At 39.7% G+C, this 21,464-nt stretch overlaps 1 protein-coding gene and 1 non-coding gene across 2 annotated transcripts in view; one reads left to right on the top strand and one right to left on the bottom strand.

The window, feature by feature from the left end:
* Positions 1-21,464, bottom strand: part of BBS9 (Bardet-Biedl syndrome 9) — a 546,484-nt gene that overhangs the window by 251,747 nt on the left and 273,273 nt on the right. Inside the window, exons 18-19 of the mRNA XM_055119377.1 lie at positions 10,807-10,979; positions 3,333-3,485 (exon numbers count right to left, since the gene is read on the bottom strand). Of these exons, the coding sequence (XP_054975352.1) occupies positions 3,333-3,485; positions 10,807-10,979 (326 nt within the window). The remainder of the gene's footprint in view (positions 1-3,332; positions 3,486-10,806; positions 10,980-21,464) is intronic.
* On the top strand, positions 15,659-15,765 carry LOC129401271 (U6 spliceosomal RNA). The gene has a single exon (XR_008628202.1). It is a non-coding gene; the product is annotated as a U6 spliceosomal RNA (small nuclear RNA).

Genomic DNA, 21,464 nt, shown 5'->3' with positions numbered 1-21,464 from the left:
CACACACACAAGACATTCCTCCCCCTACGTCCCTGCTCTTCATCGAGCCTGGCACTCACACCCATGAACCTCTTCTGGCACCAAATATGCTTTCACTCATAAATGTACCTCAAAAGAGACCAACAAGTTGCAGAGATGTTTCCAGACCCCAAACCAGGCTGAGTCTCATCTGGGACACCCCAGAGGGGGACTGGTGAGCCCATCATCGACCAATCAGAGCCCCAGTGGCCCCCAAACCTCCATATCCCATTTGCCACCGAGCTCACACTTCATAGCCTCAAGACAAGTCTCAGACAGGGATTAATCTGTTGAAAACCTCAGGTATGCAGATTTTGTGACCAAAATCTCCAGTCTCCCTGAGTTGAGGATGGGCTACCTCCCCACATCTTCTGTGCTTCCGGAGCCTGCCTCTGAAACTGCCTCTGACACCAGATAAGCTCACAAACCAGCTATGACCAGCATCCAGTTAAAATTTTAATTTCAGCTTCATCACTCCATTGAAAATTTTAGAACTCCTGCGTTGTGTGGCTGCATTCACGACTGCACAACATCTCAAACTCCAAATCACTGATAAACTGAAAGTAGCACACCATGTTGGATGGGATGTAAAGTAGAAGGTAGCCAATCTCTGATTAAGAAAATATTAAGACGCAAAGCTTAACCTGTAACAACATAGTTGTAATCTCTCATACAGAGGTTTAATGGCTCCAGAGTGAGATACAACAATCTTCACACATTTTCTTTTAAGAAAGCCTTTAATATCATTTTTAGTGAATTATTCATAACAAGTAACATAAAATAAATTATTTAAGGCCTGCTATTGGAGCAGGCTTGGGTGGTGGTTGGGAAAATTGGAAATAATGGTGGTGGGACTGGTACTGGAATATTAAATGTAATAAATTACCAAGAACAACTTTATAAAAATTTAAAAAAAAATTGTTTTAAATCAAGACTCTAAAGATAAGGGCTATATCTTCGGCTACCAAGTAAGGCAAGTAGAGCAAGGGACCTAGAATGAAACAGAGAAGTAATGAGAGAGATAGAAAGGAAGAGGAAGAAAAGAGAAAGTGAAAAACCAAAACAAAATATGTACTCAAAGGGTCAATTCCCAACACCACATATGGTCTTGTGAGCACCACGGGGAGTAATCTCTGACTGCACAGCCAGGAGTAAGCCCTGAGCACTCCCAGATATGCACCCCACCACACAGTGTATTAAAGAGAGAAAAATAATATAAAACAGAAAAAGCATCAGTAGTTACTGAAGTAGCACTGTTGTTCCGTTGTTCATCGATTTGCTCGAGCGGGCATCAGTAACGTCTCCATTGTGAGACTTGTTGTTACTGTTTTTGGCATATCCAATATGGCACGGGTAGCTTGCCAGGCTCTGCCATGTGGGCGGGATACTCTCGGTAGCTTGCCGGGCTCTCTGAGAGGGACGGAGAAATCGAACTTGGGTTGGCCGCGTGCAAGACAAATGCCCTACCTGCTGTGCCATCAATCCAGCCCAGTTACAGAAGTAAAAGTCACAAATTACTCTACCACACACACAAAAAAACTGGTAGTCTGGATTTGTGGGACAATTTACCATACCTTTCCATATACATTATGGACTACAAATGTGTAACAGTACAGTGAATATTGAACCCATCTGACGAAAATAAAAGAAACCAACAAGTTCTCAGATGCCAATGCAACTGCCCAAATCCATACGACAAATCAGTGGTGAAACTGGGTCCTTGAACTCCAAGCCCAATGTTCTTCCCAAAACCTTTGCCAGAGCATCTTTCCTATACTTTGTAGGGATACTAGCAAGCAGGCCTCAAACTGCCACTTCAAGAAAAATTGCCTATTCAAGAAGCAAATCACTATTTCAAGATGCAAATATAGCATCGATATAAACAGAGAAATTTTTTTCTTCTAGGGAAACTAACTCTGACCAAAAAAAAAAATCTTATTTGTCATTTCAGAACCACCTGAAGAGGCAGGAAAGAGGGGCAGTGGAGTTGGGGCTTGTAATACAAGAGCAGCATGGTGGCCTCTGGTGGCAACGGCGCTGTTGAGCGTCTCAAATCTGATAGTGAACATGGACCTACACATGTGATGACATTGCATAGAACTGCACAGAGAGAGAGAGAGAGAGAGAGAGAGAGAGAGAGAGAGAGAGAGAAAGGAATACAAGTGCAATTTGGGATGTAAATAAAAATCTATATATTTTATCAATATTAATATCTTCTCTGAGAGTATACTGAACTTAGAACTTTGCAAAAATGGCACCCTAAAAGGAAAATGAGTAGAGTGTATGTGAGATACACTTTCTATTATAACTGTATGTGAATTGACATAACTCTCAATAAAAACTTCAATTAAAAACCAATAGACTATCATGCCACCTGCACTGACTTGGAAGTGGATTATTTGCTGTACAGAAATATGAGGGCTGGAGTGATAGCACAGCAGTAGGGCGTTCGCCTTTCATGCAGCTGACCCATGTTCGATTCCTCTGCCCCTCTTGGAGAGCCCAGCAAGCTACCGAGAGTATCGCGCCCGCACGGCAGAGCCTGGCAAGCTACCCGTGGCGTATTGGATATGCCAAAAGTAGTAACAATAAGTCTCACAATGAGAGACACTACTGGTGCCCGCTCAAACAAATAGATGAGCAACGGGATGACAATGACAGTGACAGTGACAGAAATATGAGAAGAGATACTGTAGTCACCGAAAGCCACCTCACTGCAGGGAAGTGAGCAACGGAATTAGCTCTGAAATTATACCAGAGGTATTAACTCTGCATATTTTTTGAAAATATAACACTTCAGGAATGAGAGCCATATCATCCTGCCATGCAAATGATAAACCACAGGCAGAAGGGAGAATGAAGAAGAGGAAGGGGAAAAGTCTCTTTGAACTAGAACAAAGGGCTAAAAATTCCATTTTAAAACATCAACTGATAGGAAGTACAAGCCAGTTGCTCAATAAGACAACTAGAAAATTATGGTAATTATTATGGGATGCACAGAGAAATATCTAGAAATAACACTAATCACTGTAAGAACAGTAAGCTACTCTTCAACAAAAACACCATGTGCTTGGCAGCCTCGCATAAACAATCAAAATTCCCAACAACAACTCTGGGTGGCAAAATGATAGTTCCTAGTTAGAAAGTGGCAAAGTCTGACTTTGAACCTGGAAATTTGTGACTCTAAATAAAGCTTGTGTGCTACTCATTGTCCCACATTAAGGAGACAAAGCTTCGGTGGATGCTCTGGCACATACTTGAGAGTGAGCAGAAAGGGTATGTCAGTGGAAAACTCTCACTGACTTTTGGCTTACCTGCTTGTAAGTCCCATCTAGCAGGGTGTCCAGGTGCTGGAGAGGGGCGGGTGTTTTATCTTTGAATCTTGTCAACAGTCGACACTGGATAGCCCGGAACTGCAAGGCTCTTTCTGATAAAAGTTCTTCTAATCTTTCACCATTTATCCGAAGCTGAAATAAAAAATTCCTTGAATTCAGATTCAATATGAACAACAAAACATGCTTAAAGTAAGAATACAGAGAACAGTCTGGACAGTTTAAGGAAGAGTAATGAAAAAATTCAAGTCTTAGTTTAGAGAATTAAAAGATATATTTCATGGATGAATATATAAGAGCAGAAAAGGTGAAAACAGAATTCAGTAAGGATGATATAGCCTTACAAGGAAAAGAAAAATAAACAGATGTTTTGTACTGATTAAATAAATGGAGGAAATAGAAATTTGTTCCCAGTTTCTATGGTAAAGTCAGTTACAAATACTAGAAAATACTAGGAAAAACTAGGATTTAAAAAAAAAAAAATCTCAACATGGAAAAGTTCCTTATTAGCATAAGTCAAAAAAGCCAAAGCCACACATAAACATATAACTGGTAAATTAATAACTAAAAAATTGCAATTCTTCATGGTTAATAAAAAAGTAATTATTGTAAGTGATAAGACAAACATCATACTGCCAAAATTAACACCAATAACCAGAGACAAAAAGCCATGCCCAGTATATTGAGAAAATATCTATCATCAATGGGTAAAGGATCACAGCCTAATATAAATTAGTGAAAGAAAACAATACAATAAAAAAATGGATAGAACACAGAAAATTTAATAGAAACAACTCTTAAAAATATAGCTTTCCATCTAATAATCCTATACTACCACACAGAGAATATTAAGGATTGCTCAAGCCATTGCTGATACATAGCATTATACCAATCAAAATTCTCATCAAAGGGGGTTGGCTAGTAGATAAAAACAACTACTTTGTAAGTACTACTTGGTACAGATATTCATTCTGTCCTTTCCAAACGTACATTAAATGGAACAAAGCAAACAAAAATAAAAACTGAATGCATAATCGGCTACCATTCAAGCTTTTTTACCCCATTGTATTTATTTATGTATTCTGAACACAAGAATAAAGTGTAGAACAAAAAAGGTATTTTTTTGTTTTTTTTACCAAAATAGAAATGATGAGGAAGGAAGCCTGAAAGAGAAGCATATGTTAAAAAAAAAATGCAAACTATAATTTCTAACTAGAGGTTGTCTCTAGAAAAAAAAGTATACTGATTGATGTTATTTTCCCCACCTTTACTGGTAATTTACTAAATAACTATAGTAATAGATTATGTTTAGCAAAATTATTTTGCAGAATCACGGTAAGAATTATAAAGAATTTTTGTGATTTATAAAGTTATTCATAATTGAGTTGTTTCAAGCATACAAAAATCGTGCTTTAAAAAATAAGAAACCTATATATTAACAAAGTTGTGACTGTACAAAGTATTTCTAAATACACAGTGATAGCAAACATACACACACACACACACTATCCAAAGTGTCTAAAAGTAAAAGTGGTTGGAGGATGAGAAAGAAAATGACTCTCTCCTGTAATTCTTCCTATAACTGTTTCATTAATCTCATTTAAATAAAAGAAAGCTAGTCAAGGTCAAGGACAGTGGAAATACCTCATGAATCAGATCATGTGAACTTTGAGTTCACCATTATAGAAAAGTAATAAAACAGTTCTTTTTTTTAATACTTTATTTATTTTTAATTAGTGAGTCAGCATGAGGGTACAGTTACAGATATATACATTTTTGTGCTCATGCTTCCCCCATACAGTGCTGCCTGTTTACAATAGCCAGAATCTGGAAAAAAACCCGAGTGCCCTAGAACAGATGACTGGTTGAAGAAACTCTGGTACATCTATACAATGGAATACTATGCAGCTGTTAGAAAGAATGAGGTCATGACGTTTGCATATAAGTGGATCAGCATGGAAAGTATCATGCTAAGTGAAATGAGTCAGAAAGAGAGAGACAGACATAGAAAGATTGCACTCATCTGTGGAATATAGAATAATAGACTAGGAAACTAACACCCAAGAATAGTAGAAATAAGTACCAGGAGGTTGACTCCATGGCTTGGAGGCTGGTCTCTCATTCTGGGCAACTCAGAGAAGGGAACACCAAGTAAAATGTGGTTGGAGGTCATGTGGGGGAAAGATGATGCGGGCCGAATATAGACTAGAGACTGAACACTCAACACCTTTATTGCAAACCACAACACCTAATCAGAGAGAGAGAACAAAAGGGAATACCCTGCCATAGTGGCAGGGTGGGGTGGGGGGAGACGGAACTGGGGAGGGGGGGAGGGATGTTGGGTTTACTGGTGGTGGAGAATGGGCACTGGTAAAGGGATGGGTTATCAAACTTTGTAAGGGAAAAACATGAGCACAAAAATGTATAAATCTGTAACTGTACCCTCACGTTGACTCACTAATTAAAAATAAACTATTAATTAAAAAAAACAGTGCTGCGATGAACATATAAGTGCAGATGTCATTTCGACTATACTTTTTTGCTTCTCTGGGATATATTCCCAGCAGTGGTATTGCTGGGTCAAATGGGAGTTCAATCTCTAGTTTTTTTGAGAATCGTCCATATTGTTTTCCAAAAGGGCTGAACCAGTCGGCATTCCCACCAGCAGTGTAGAAGGGTCCCTTTCTCCCCACATCCTCTCAAACACTGGTTGCTTTTGTTCTTTTGAATGTGTGCCAGTCTCTGTGGTGTGAGGTGGTATCTCATGGTTGTTTTGATCTGCATCTCTCTGATGATTAGTGATGTAGAGCACTTTTTCATGTGCTTTTTGGCCATTCGTATCTCTTCCTTGGTAAAGTTTCTGTTCATTTCTTCGCCCCATTTTTTGATGGGGTTGGATGTTTTCTTCTTGTAGAGCTCAACCAATGCTTTATATACCATTGATATCAACCCCTTATCTGATGAGTATTGTGTAAATATCCTTTCCCATTCTGTTGATAGTCTTTGTATTCTGGTCACTGTGTCTTTTGCGGTGCAGAAGCTTTTTAGTTTAATGTAGTCCCATTTGTTGATCTCTGTTTCTACCAGATTGCTTAGTTCTGTGTCATCTTTGAAGATACTTTTATCTTCAATATCATGGAGGGTTTTGCCGACCTTGTCTTCAATGTACCTTATGGTTTGTGGTCTGATGTTGAGGTCTTTAATCCATTTTGATCTGACTTTTGTGCATGGTGTCAGGTCGAGGTCTAAGCCCATTTTTTTGCATGTGGTTGTCCAGTTGTGCCAGCACCACTTGTTAAAGAGGCTTTCCTTGCTCCACTTCACATCTCTTGCTCCCTTATCAAAGATTAGATGATCATACATTTGAGGTTGTGTGTAGGGGTATTCCACTCTGTTCCATTGGTCTTCGGCTCTGCCTTTGTTCCAGTACCATGCTGAATAAAACAGTTCTTTAATAAAGTAATATCCAAAATGTTCAGAGTCAAACATCTCGGAACCTTACATTCCTGTTACTGAACTAAATTTCCAGATACATGATGAAATGCAAATAGATTAGGCACAGATATACAGCAGGTAGGGTGCTTGCCTTGCACTCGGCCAACCTGGGTTTGATCCCCGGCACTCCATCTGGCCCCCAGTCCACCAGAGTGACCCCTCTCACAGAACCAGGAGTAAGCCCTGAACACCACCAGTGGACCAACAACTGCTTAAAACAACAACAACATAAGGAAACTAGAATTTCATTACTTCACCTTAATCCCAATTATAGAAATACTGAGCAACTAATGAAAACAAAGAATTTTTTTTGTTTTTTTAAGGGAGTAACTTTCATTATAAACAGTAGTAAGATAAATGTTTTAAATACCAAAATTTGGTTTGGGGGAAATATTAACTTGTTTAGAAATCATTAATCCACTCTTTTATAATTTTATACTTTTCTGCTGCAACATTTTCTTTCCTGAATTTATGAAATACACAAAAAATATCAATCATATGACAAGAGCCCACATAATCATTCCTTGGAATGTGTAACCAAAAACAGTGACTGAAATGTTTTTATGTATCAGCATTTCAACTATACATATAGATCTCTCAATCAAGCCCCATTTAGGCAATAAGAATTATAACCATGGATTCAAAAGACACTGCCTTCATGGAGTTTGAACAAGCAAAGTGTGCATTCCAACAATCATCTTAAAGTTTTAGAAATGTAAATTATGGACTGGGTAGATAGTACAGGGATTAAGAGCCTGCCTTGCAGTCTTGCATGCATCTGACACTGGTTCTGATCACCACATATGTTGTCCTAACCAACAACAGGAGTGATCCTTGGGCACAGAGCTTGGAGTAAGCCCAGAGCAACACTAGGTATGCCCCTACACCAAAAATTGAAATTAAAATGTTTAATGCTAATGGCTCATTTATGCTCCCTCCCAGGAGAAGCAGCCGTGAGTTCAGTTCTGGACAGTAGCTGATGAGGATATTATCTGGTGCCACCAGGAGGTGGCTTATGGGTGTGTGACCAGGTTGTCAGGTCGTTGGAGACTGGGGGAAGCAGGCAGAGGATCTCTGCTCCCAGGCCCGCTGAGCCCAGAGTCCAAGATCACCAAGCATAAAATAAGGCCCCATAACCATTCCACTGGACTCCACACCAGGCTGTTTTCACTCAGGGCGCCCCAGAGGGGAGCAGGTGCAAGCCCTCCCCGCCCCAAGGGACCCAGCCCTGGCAGCTGACCTCCACAACCCAATGGCCATCAGGCTCCAGGCCACTTTCTACACGCTTGGGCCGAACCTCACACATGAGTGAACATATTCCTGGACCGTGTGGCCACAAACACATCATTATAGAGGGAAATAAATATATATGCCTCTCGGAGAGCCCAGCAAGCTACCTAGAGTATCCCGCCACATGGAAGGGCCTGGCAAGCTCCCCGTGGTGTATTCGATATGCCAAAAACAGTAACAATAACGGGTCTCATTCCCCTGACCCTGAAAGAGCCTCCAATCGTTGGTAAAGGTGAGTAAGAAGAGGCTGCTAAAATCTCAGGGCTGGGATGAATGGAGATGTTACTGGCATCCCCTCGAGTAAATCGATGAACAACAGGATGATACAGTGATACAGTAAATGCTAATGGCTAAAAGCAGAGAGTGGAGACAAGAAGCTAAAAAAAGTACAACCTCCTCCCCTTGAGTATGTAACTAACGAAGAGCTTGTGGTTCACCAAGTCCCTCCCGTACCTCCTTTCTGGGGGTAATTTGGGAACTCCAGAGATCGCCCAGAAACAATTAAGGAGAGAAAACTGTGTTGAATTCAGTAACTCGTAACATAATATTTTCTATAAAGCATTATAGAAATATAATTAATTAGTTTTTCTGAGTGGAAAATTATAAATTGCTAGATTCCAGTTTTGTAGTGAAACAGGAACTTCTATTTATTTCCCAAACTTTTTAATAGGATTTTCTATCTTTACTTGAAATACTGTGATTTAGGACACAACCCTGTTAATGATAAGGGTGCATGCACACATGATTGCAACACCACACCCTCCACCAATGTCCACTTCCCCTGCCACTGGGTGAAGGGCTCCCCACTCCCGCCTCCACCCACCCAGTCCACCAGTTCCCCGGTAAACTCCATTTTTATAGGTCAATTCTTTGGTTCTGTTGAAACAAAAAGTTTTCAAAGTTTCTAAAAAATTATAAAGGTTTGTTTTTTTTTTTCTTTCGGGGTCACACCCGGTGATGCACAGGGCAGGGATTACTCCTGGCTCTGCGCTCAAGAATTACTCCTGGTGGTGCTCAGGGGACCATATGGGATGCTGGGAATCGAATCTCGGCTGGCCGCGTGCAAGGCAAACATTCTACCTGTTGTGCTATATCGCTCCAGTCCCGAAAATTATAAAGATTCTTGAACTTTAAAATGCCTAACTACATTGTCCAAACTGTCAATTTAGGTGTTATGATTTGATGCAAAGTGTACTGTCATATAAAATATTATCAGCATAAACCAGGGAAAATCCAAATAAATTTATTTCTTGAATGACATGTTTGTAACAAATTACATGCACTAAAATGTATGTAACTGTTAACACCAAAAGAAGTTCAGATTAGGTCAGTGCTCTTAGAATGTTCTAGGAGCTAAACATTATATAGAATGTTAGACTGACTACAAGATACTGACTGCATGAGTGATTGTGGGCAAACTCACTCACACACACACACACACACACACACACATATACACACACACACTCACACCATATCACACCACACCACACACCATAGTTTTTAAACCTTTTGATTGCTAAAAATTAGCCACTCTAGGAAACTAATGTTCCTCTTAATAATGTTCAAAGATGCTTTAAAAAATTTCCTTTGTAATGGCTTTAAAGATTCTATTTAAAGACAATTGAGTAGTTCCTGATAACATTTTTAAAAAGCAAGACATTTAAAACAATGACATTGTCCAATTCATTCACATAACATGATTTTTTTTAATTTTTTTTATTAGTGAATTACTGTGGGGATACCATTACAGACTTACAAACTTTTGTGTTTGCATTTCAGTCATACAATGATCGAGTGCCCATCCCTCCACCAGTGCCCGTTCTTCACCACCAACGGTCCCAGCATCTCTCCCCCCCAGAATTGGAGACATGATTCTTGAATATTTCAAAATATCAAATCAGTCTTAAAAGAGTAAAAAGTTGACACCATTAAAATGCAGAAACCTAACAGGTTCTGAAGGCACCTTCAATACAGAAATGTAAGGGTTGGAGAAGCGGGTACAGTGCTTGCCTGACACAAGGCCAGCCCCTTTGGTCTGCTGCACCAGGAGTAATTCCTGAGCACAGAGCCAGGAGTAAGCACTGAGCACTGTGTCCCCCCAAACAAAGACAACATAGAAATGCAAAAATATTCAAGTGACAAAGTCACTGCCAGATCTCATTTATTTTAGATATTTAATCATTCCATATTTACTAAATATCCATTGTATTAGATACTAGAGGATACTTATGTTTCCTTGCTCAGATGCAGTTCTGCTGTGCTTGCTTTAAAATAAATTTAAAAAAAGAGAAAGAAAAATCACTTTATTTTACAATCACACCTCATTTATGGCTTGCTAGAATTAGTTAGCCAAATGGCTGTCTATAAGCTCAAATAGTTTTAACACAGGGTTATTGGGATCAAAGGTTAAGTTCCCTTGAGGGAGAATTAAATCAGCCCCATTCCAAGGACAGACCACAAGCTTAGCTCCAGGCAGCCACTTTTTAAATGTCTGCAACTGATCACAAATGAAGCAAGAGGGTAGAAACAGCATCACAAAATCTACCCAGAAGAAAAACAGCTCTAAGTACACGACCTAATTATATGCGTAGTAGAATTCTTACCTCTACAGCACCTCTCTTTTATATACTGAAAAGTTCTAAATTATATGGGTTATGCTCATACACACCTCAAAATGATGATCTATCAACTCAAAATATTCTTGAAGGGGCATCGATCCAGAAAAAGAACAGGCAAAATCTTTGACTCCCTGTTTCTCAAAATGCTCTTGAAGGCGGATAATAAGCTCATTTGTTATGAGCCAGAGATCTTCAAACTGTTCACTCTGAATGCGGTATCGTTCTACAATAGAAAAAAATATTAAGGGAAAGTTATTACTAACATAATTACTAGTTTCACACAAAGCAGCACCAATTCTGATTAAAAAATGGCAAAACTTAAAAGGACAGAGATCTTTTTCTTGAATATAGGTGTCATTTCTACGTTTGGTAAAAATGATTGGTTCTATTGGAGCTCTCTGCTTCAATCACTGACCATTTTCAAATTTCACTCAAAATATATGTGGTCACAAGAGAAAGCTTCAGAGTGTGGTCCTTGGGATTATGTCTTCTGAAGGTCTCTGTGCAAGAAAAATACTCAAATGTAGGCCCTTCTAAAATAAGTTCACTTGGAAGATAAGAAAATTGGCATCATACAAGCATTATCTGATATGAAAATTTCAGAATACGAATGAGAAATAGAATGGAATCTAAAGCAAAACATGACGTGGTGGCCATCTTAAACACTGAAAATCGTAATTAAACGTTTGTATTTTAATAGCTTTTTTATTTGAAGAAAAACACTTTTTTAATATTTTTAATTTTTTAAATAAAAAAATCTGGTCCCTCCAGTTCCATCAGGAGTAATTCCTGCAAAACAGAACTAAGCCCTGAGCACCATGGGTGTAGCCCAAAAGGCAAAATGGGGGGGGGGGGGGGTGGAAGAGATTTAAGAAAGTACAAACTCAAGAACCAGAAGAGCATCACTTCTAGGACAAACTGTTTATTAACAAACAGAAGGCATACCTGGAGACAGAGAGTGCATACTATGTCAGCGCTCTCAGACTCCTACACTATACAGGCATAGAAATAGGGTGAATTAGTCAGGGGGTGAATATTCATGGGGTTCCAGAGAAGAGGGAGGTGTTCTGAATGGTGATTTCTATTAGTCAAAGCATCACCCAAATTCTAACCATATTTGGTCTCTTCCAGACAGCTGCCATGGCAATTGAAAACTATTCTGGCACCGTGGCTAAGATTTTTAGAATGTGAACATTTTCACCTTTGTTGACCAGCATTTGTAACTCATTAACTCTGTTGGCAAAGATGCACTGTACATCGAGACTTTGTGTGTAGGCTTGCAAGAAAATCCTGGTCTAAGGTGGGGACTGACCAAAGATGCAGGGGCGGAGGGGAGGGAGGGTGAGGATGCTGGCCTGTTAAAGACAGAGTAAAATAGTCACTAGCTCTTGAATAAGCTCACTGATGTTTGCTCAAGGGATTCACGAAATGTTGTGGATATTAAGCTTTGCAGTATCTGCACAAGGGAAGACTCTCCACAGTAGCAAAGAACTCTGATTCTTGCCCTGTCTACATCGGCTGTGAATATTTCCACAGGCTCTTCCCTGTGTTGGGACCCCTGTGTCTGCCAGGGAAATACTGTTCCCCATTCCACAGGAGAATAAATCCACTTGCAGAAGGATTTAAATAATCTTCAAAATCACATAGTCAGTAATACATAGGGGCTGGAACTTCAAAGATGAAATATTTTAATCTTAACCATTTCACAATACCGCATCCCTTTACTGATACAATGACACAGGAAGTCTACAGTTCACTAAACACCTAATCACACACCATCTTATTTAACTTTCCAATTGATTATATGCATTCTCTTCGCAGAAATTATGTATTCTTTTAGGGATCAAGTTCCCAATTCCACTTGAACTATTTATTGATCATTCTATAATGTGCAGTTTCATAGGAAATGTTGAGAGGAGATGATGAATCTCAGGAGCCTGAGGTCTAGCTGAGTCAGTATGACTATCTGATTTATTGCGAAAAATATCATTAAACTGATCATTGGGAATTTACCACCCTTAGTCCTAATTCAAGAATACATCTCTTTTATTTTATTTTATTCTGCGAGTAATCTACTTTTCCAATGATACCAAGAATACAATACACCGGGTATGCTGCCATGGCATGCAATCGATAGCTGGCCTTTTCTGCGGCCGCGTTTTCCACCTCACACTTCCCCCAGCCCTGCCTGCACTCCAGTCTCAGACCTGATGTTGATTTCTGCCAAATTTATTTACCTCACACACCACATCCACCATCGAAGGTCAGATGTAACAGCCTTAACCTTTCTTTCTAAAGGTACCAGAAGGTTTACAGTTTTGATGAGTAGAGAAAGCACAATTAAATGCAAGCAGAGAGTTGAAGGGAAATCAAGATAAACACATTACTAAAGTTCCCTAAACGCAGAGTTCGACCTAAAATAGCACTGTGCATTAAACCTAAACTGCCGTTTGTTTATTCTTTTATTCACTTGTAAAACGCAATACAAAATGCTGGGAATGTAATCATGAATAAAGCAAGAACTTCTACTTTCAAAAAGCTCAATAGATAGGAGAAGACAGAGTGATGGAAAAGTGATGAGACTTGGGGGCCAACTTGAAGGTTAAAAGAAGCCCAGAGTTCCGCCCTCAGGGAGAGATCACCTTTCCCAAGTAAGTGGAGGTCCAGCACACAGCAGAGGAACTAAATAGCAAAATGCCTCAAGGAGCAAATAAAAACAATATTATCTTCACAGAGTGCGTTGCTTTAAAATGTAGGCAGCAACCATACTCCATGGGACATAGTTCAGGCTGAGCTTCTTGATCTTTGGGACTGTCTTAAAAGCCTTCTTGGGAGCTATAAAACCCAGTGGGTAAAAACATAAATCATTTTCTCAGGCCCAGACCTGTCTGCTTCTCTCTCTGTTCTGGGAAAAATATCAGGTGCTAGCCCAGCACCGCTTCTAGGTTCTGGCCTTGGTCCCTCTTGGACAGATGTTTGGACATGTGGGCTCTGGATCCAGGCTGACTGCAAGGCCCATCTTTCTGCGTGTCTGTCCATCCTGGTGTCGGGTTTGCTCCTGCCCAGATAATACCCTATGCCTTTCAGGACAAAACAGCAGAGTTGGGCCAGCTACAGACTGACCTTCCGGGGCAGGAGCTGATGTCCCACTGCCCGTAACACTCTGCATGGAGCAGAAAGAGGTCGAAAGGTGTACCGTGCAGAGATAAGAGGACAGCGAGATGTGGTGACAGCTATCCAAATCACAGCCAGGTGTAGAGAGCATCTGGGCAGAAAGCCCAGCACGTCTGCCTTCTCCACACAGGAATATTCACCGAGCAGGCTTGAGGGCTGCGTGGAAGAGCCCACATCAGCAGAGTTCTCCATCCTGTGCAGCTACTCCTCCAGGGCGAACACCCTCCGTGCCAATCCAGTGGGGTCTCAGGTTAACACAGGAGAAGAGAGCCTTTTAAAGGCCTATCACAGGACAAGATCCTTTGCCACAACCCAGTTCTAAAAGTGAAGAAACACTTCCCTAATGCACTCACTGTACCCATATATCTGAACCTTTCCAGAAGGCAGAGAAGAGGCACCTGGGGCATATGCCACATTCAACTGATGCCATTACTGTCATCATTATTTCCTCTAAGATATTTGTAAAGTAAAAGAGAGGAATTTGTCATGAATTTCTTAACACTACCCCAGCACCTAAGAAACTGAATACTAAACGGCAGTAGTCCCCAATGCATTATAGAGATTCAACGCAGTCCCTATAAGGATATTCATGACATTTTTCAAAGAAATAGGCCTAACACTCCTGAAATGTATATGGAACAATAAACCCCCATGAATAGCCAAAGAAATCCTAGGTAAAATGAAGATGGGAGGCATTACCTCCCCCAACATTAAACTGTACTACAAAAGAGTAGTCATGAAAACAGCATAGTATTGGAACAAAAACAGACTGTCAGACCAATAGAACAGAACTGAATAGTCTTACACAGACCCTCAAATATATGACTAATCTTTGACAAGGGAGCAAAAAGTATGAAGTGGAGCAAGTAATGCCTCTTCAACAAGTGGTGCAGGGGAAACTGGGCAGCTACATGCACAAAAAGTGAACTCAGACTTCTTTCTAATGCCGTGCACAAAAGTCAGGTCAAGAAGGATTAAACATCAATCCTGAACCCACAAGGCACCTTGAAGAAAACATAGGCAAAACCCTCCACAACACTTAAGTTAAAGGACCTTCAAAGATTTAACATCACTGACCAAGTAAGTGGAAACAAAGATAAGCAAATGGGACTACATGAAACTAAGAAACTTATGTACCTCAAAAGAAATGGTGTCTAAGATACGAAGGAGTTGACAGAATAGAAAAAAGTATATACCCAATATCCATATGATAAAAAGATAATATCAAAGCAATATAGGAAACTGGCAGAACTTTACAAGAAATAAGCATCCAACTCCATCAAAAATAGGAAGAGGAAATGAACAGAAACTTCCTCAAAGAAAAAACACAAATGACCGAAAGGGTCATGAAAAAAAAAATGCTCTACAAAACATCAGGGAGATGCAAATCAAAACATCGAGATATCAACTCACAATACAGAGACTGGTACACACCCAATAGAATAAAAATAACCAGTGCTTGTGCAGATGTGGGAGAAAGGGATACTCCTTCGCTGTTAGTGGGAATGTTGACTGGCCCAGGCTTTTTAGAAAATAATATGAACATTCCACAAAAAAAAACTAGAAATTGAGCAAACAATACTGCACTTGGGAAAAGGCCCTGGGAGCCCCAAATCACACAGCAGAAACACCATCTGCACGACTATGCTCATTGCCACAGAAGAGCAAGACTCTGGAAAGAATCCAAATGCCCAAGAACAGATGACTGGTTAAAGAAACTAAGGTAATGTGCTTGCCTCGGCAGCACATATACTAAAATTGGAACAATACAGAGAAGATTAGCATGGCCCCTACACAAGGATGACACGCAAATTCGTGAAGCGTTCCATATTATTACATAAAAAGGAGCACCCATTAGATTTACAGCAGACCTATCAGAGGAAACCCAAAGACAATGGTAGGACATAGTGAAAAAACTCAACGAAATGAACGCATCACCAAGAATACTTTATCTGGCTAAACTCTCACTCAAACTCGAAGGAACCATACACTATTTCTCGGATAAACAACAGCTCAGGAACTTCACAGACTCAAAACCAAACTTAAAAGAAGGACTAAAGGGGCTACTGTAAGACAAGGAAGAAGCCCACAAGAACAACAAACCCCAAAGGAAGATGACACAAAGCCCCATGACAATAATCTCTCTCAATGTCAATGGCCTAAATGCACCAATTAAGAGACACAGAGTGGCAAAATGGATCTGGAAACTAAACCCAACATTCTGCTGCCTGCAAGAAACAAACCTAAACAATCAGAACAAACACAGACTCAAAGTCAAAGGATGGAAAACAATCCTGCAGGCAAACAACTCCCTCAAAAAAGCTGGGGTGGCCAAACTAGTATCCGACAACATAGATCAGGTTGAAAAAGATTCAAAGGGACAGGGAAGGTCATTTTCTATTTATCAAGGGATATGTACAACAGGAAAATACCACACTGTTAAACGTATACGCACAAATGAACGACCAGCTAAATACTTAAAACAACTCCTAACAGACTTTAAAGAAGACATCGCTAGCAGTACTATAATAGTTGGAGACTTCAACATCACCTTATCACCTCTAGATAGATCGACAAGAACAAAACTCAGCAAGGAAACACTGACTCTGAAAGAAGTAATGGAAGAGAGAGGCCTAATAGACTTATATAGGGATTTACACCCCAAAAAGAAAGAATACACATTCTTTTCCAATGCACATGGAAAATTTTCCAAAATAGACCATGTACTGGGCCACAAAACATACCTCAATAGAACTGGAAAAATAGAAATTGTATCAACTATCTTTTCAGACCTTGATGCGCTGAAGATAGAAGCTAATCAAACACAGACACGGAGAACCCTGGAAATTAAACAGCTCATGTTGAACAATGAGTGGGTCAGAAAGGAAATCAAGGAAGAAATCAAGAGATACCTCGAAACAAAAGAGAATGAAGACACGAGCTACCAAAACTTATGGGATGCAGCTAAAGCCGTGTTAAGGAGAAATTTTATAGCTCTGCAAGCATTCCTTAGGAAGAAAGAAAGGGTCTACATAGATAGCTTGACTTCAAAGCTCAAGATCTTAGAAAAGGACCAGAAAAAGGAATGAAAACCTTACCGAAGGAAAGAAATAATAAAAATTAGAGCAGAAATTAATAACATGGAAACCCAGAAAACAATCCGAAAGGTCAATGAAACAAAGAGCTGGTTCTTTGAGAAAATAAATAAGATTGATAAACCGCTAGCAAGACTCACAAAGAAAGAGAGAGAACCCTAATAAACTAAATCAGAAATGAAAAGGGGGACATCACGACAGAAGCCAAGGAGATTCAAAAGATCATCAGAGACTACTTTGAAAGTCTGTATGCCAGAAAAAAAGAGAACCTAAAAGAAATGGACGAATTCCTTGATTACTACAATCTCCCAAGACTGAACCAAGAAGACTTGAAGTACCTGAATAGACCCATAAATATCAAGGAAATCGAAACTGTAATCAAAAGTCTCCCCAAAAACAAAAGCCCAGGTCCAGACGGATTCACTGGCGAATTCTTCCAAACATTTAAAGAAGAATTGTAGCCAGTTCTCCTCAAGCTTTTTTATGAAATTGAAAAGACAGGAACCCTCCCAAACAGTATCTATGAGGCACATATCTCCCTAATACCAAAAGCAAACAAAGACAACACTAACAAAGAAAACTATAGACCAATATATCGATGAACACCGATGTGAAGATCCTCAACAAAATACTAGCAAATAGAATCCAACAACTCATCAAAAAGATCATACACCATGACCAAGTGGGATTTATCCCGGGGATGCAAGGATGGCTTAACATTCGGAAATTAATCAACATAATCCATCATATCAAAAAAAGTAAAGATAAAAACCATATGATCATATCAATAGATGCAGAGAAAGCATTTGACAAGATCCAACACCCATTCATGATAAAAACTCTCACCAAAATGGGTTTTGGAGGAACTTTCCTCAGTACAGTCAAAGCCATCTACCACGAACCCCTGGCAAGCATTATCATCAATGGAGAAAAACTAAGGGCCTTTCCTCTAAGATCGGGGACAAGATAAGGATGCCCACTCTCACCACTTCTCTTAAATATAGTACTGGAAGTATTAGCAATAGCCATTAGGCAAAAAAAAGATATTAAGGGGATTCAGAACAGAAAGGAAGAAATCAAGCTCTCACTATTCGCAGACCATATGATACTGTATCTGGAGAAGCCTAAAGCCTCTACTAAGAAACTCTTAGAAACAGTGGACTTGTACAGTAATGTTGCAGGCTATAAAATCAATACCCAAAAATCCATGACCTTCCTATTTGCAAACAATAAGACAGAGGAAAGGGACATGAAAAAAGCAATCCTATTCACAATTGTGCCCCAGAATATCAAGTACCTTGGAATCAGCTTAACTAAAGAAGTAAAGGACCTCTACAAAGAAAACTATAATACGCTACTCCATGAAATAAAAGAGGACATGAGAAAATGGAAACATATACCATGCTCATGGATAAGGAGAATCAACATTGTCAAAATGGCAATACCCCAAAGCATTATACAGATTCAGTGCGATCCCTATAAAAATACCAATGAAATTCTTCAAAGAAATGGATCAAGCAATCCTGAAATTCATATGGAACAACAAACACCCAAGGATAGTTAAAACAATTCTTGGGAAAAAGATAATGGGAGGCATCACCCTCTCCAACCTTAAACATTATTACAAAGCGGTAACAATTAAAACAGCATGGTATTGGAACAAAGGCAGACCCACAGACCAGTGGGACAGGGTGGAATATCCCTACACACAACTTCAAATGTATGATCATCTAATCTTTGATAAGGGAGCAAGAAATTTGAAGTGGAATAAGGAAAGTCTCTTTAACAAATGGTGCTGGCATAACTGGACAACTACATGCAAAAGAATGGGCTTAGACCTCGACCTGACACCATGTACAAAAATAAGATTGAAATGGATTAAAGATCTAAACATCAGACCACAATCCATAAGGTACATCGAAGACAAGGTTGGCAAAACCCTCCATGATACTGAAGCTACAGGTATCTTCAAAGATGACACGTTTCTGACCAACCAAGTGGAAACAGAGATAAACAAATGGGACTACATTAAACTAAGAAGCTTCTGCACCGCAAAAGATACAGTGAGCAAAATACAAAGACTATCTACAGAATGGGAAAGGATATTCACCCAATACTGATCCAATAAGGGGTTGATATCAAGGGTATATAAAGCATTGGCTGAAGTCTACAAGAAGAAAACATCCAACCCCATCAGAAAATGGGGTGAATAAATGAACAGACACTTTTCTAAGGAAGAGATATGAATGGGCAAAAGGCACATGAAAAAATGCTCTGCATCACTAATCATCAGGGAGATGCAAATCAAAACAACCATGAGATACCACCTCACACCACAGAGACTGGCACACATTCAAAAGAACAAAAGCAATCACTGTTGGAGAGGATGTGGAGAGAAGGGGACCCTTCTCCACTGCTGGTGGGAATGCTGACTGGTCCAGCCCCTTTGGGAAACAATATGGACGCTTCTCAAAAATTAGAAATTGAGCTTCCATTTGATCCAGCAATACGACTTCTGGGAATATATCCCAGAGAAACAAAAAGGTATAGTCAAAATGACATCTGCACTTATATGTTCATCACGGCACTGTTTACAATAGCCAGAATCTGGAAAAAACCTGAGTGTCTGAGAACAGATGACTGGTTAAAGAAATTTTGGTACATCTGTACAATGGAATACAATGCAGCTGTTAGAAAAGATGAAGTCATGAACCTTGCACATAAGTGCATCAACATGGAAAGTATCATGCTAAGTGAAATGAGCCAGAAAGAGACAGACAGACATAGAAAGATTGCTCTCATCTGTGGAATATAAAATAACAGAGTAGGAGACTAACACCCAAGAATAGTAGTGTATAATACAAGGAGGCTGGCTCCATGGCTTGGAAGCTGGCCTCACATGCTGGGAGAAAGGCAGCACGGATAGAGAAGGGAATACCATGTAAAACGTGGTTGGGGATCCCGTGCGAGAAGAGATGCGTGCTGAAAGTAGACTAGAGACTTAACACGATGGCCACTCAATACCCCTATCACAAACCACAACACCCAAAAGGAGAGAGAACAAAATGAAATACCCTGCCACAGAGGCGGGGTGGGGTGGGGGTGGGGTCAGGATTGGAGGGTGGGAGGGATACTGGGTTCATTGGTGGTGGAGAATGGACACTGGTAGAGGGATAGGTTCTCGAACATTGTATGAGGGAAACACAAGCACAAAGATGGGTAAATTTGTAACTGTACCCTCACGGTGACTCACTTATTAAAAAATAAAGAAAAAAAAAGAAACTAAGGTACCTGTACACAAAGGAATACTACACAGCTGTTAGGAAGAAAGAAGTCATAAAATTTGCTTATAAATGGATAGACATGGAGAGTATCGTGCTGAGTGAAATAAGTTAGAAGGAGAGGGACAGGTATAGAATGACTAAAATCCAAGGCAATGTTAAACAGGGGCCAGAGGACAGGTCAATGGTTGAAAGCTTGCCACAAGAGTGTGTGGGGGCAAAGGGCAGTTAGGATAGAGAATGACAGTAATAGCTGGAAATGATAATTTTGAACAGACACTGAGTGTTGAAAGTAGGTAAAGGGATATACCTGATAACCTTTCATTATCTATATTGCAAACCATAATGCCCAAAAGGAGACACAGAGAGAGAAAGAAGAAAAGGAAAATACCTGTCATAGTGGCAGGCAAAGGCGCGGAGATTGGGAGGAAACAAGGACCTCTGGTGGTGAAGGAACGGGTGTTGGATTCAATAAAAAATAAACAAACAAATAAATAAAATGATCAAAAAAGAAAGAAAAAAGAGACTGAACAAACTAAATGGCAGATTTTTTTAAGGTGCTTTAATAAAATGTGCCCTATTACAGAGAATCTATTGTCATTTTAGATAGCACTGTCATACTGCCCTCCCATTGTTCATCAATTTGCTCGAGAAGGCACCAGTAACATCTCCATTGTGAGACTTGTTGTTACTGTTTTTGGCATATCAAATACGCCATGGGTAGCTTGCCAGGCTCTGCCGTGCAGGCAGGATACTCTCGGTAGCTTTCTGGGCTCTCTGTGGGGGACGGAGGAATCAAACCCGGGTTGGCCACATGCAAGGCAAATGCCCTAACCCTGTGCTATGACTCCAGTCCATTTTAGGTAGAGCTATACATTTTATGTAACTATTACAGTAGTGATTTTCAAAGGAAATTTAATTCATTTTTGTTCTAGAAAATGTTTGAATAAGCATTCAAAGCAGGTAGAAAACAATGAATCATAACCTAAATATATGTAAAGATACATTATCTTATACATAAAATAAAATAAAATGAGGAAACTATTTCACTCAACCACAATTATCTCATACAAACATATCGCAGGCTGGGTATCTTCAAAACTGTGCATGCAGCTGGAATTAGCACAATATATTGAAAAGAATTTCATCGTCTGGCCC

The sequence above is a fragment of the Sorex araneus genome, chromosome 1 (assembly GCF_027595985.1).
Source record: "Sorex araneus isolate mSorAra2 chromosome 1, mSorAra2.pri, whole genome shotgun sequence".
In the NCBI taxonomy this organism is placed as follows: domain Eukaryota; kingdom Metazoa; phylum Chordata; class Mammalia; order Eulipotyphla; family Soricidae; genus Sorex; species Sorex araneus.
The sequence above is the reverse complement of the archived record's forward strand: the minus strand, read 5'-3'. Positions and strand labels throughout refer to the sequence as shown.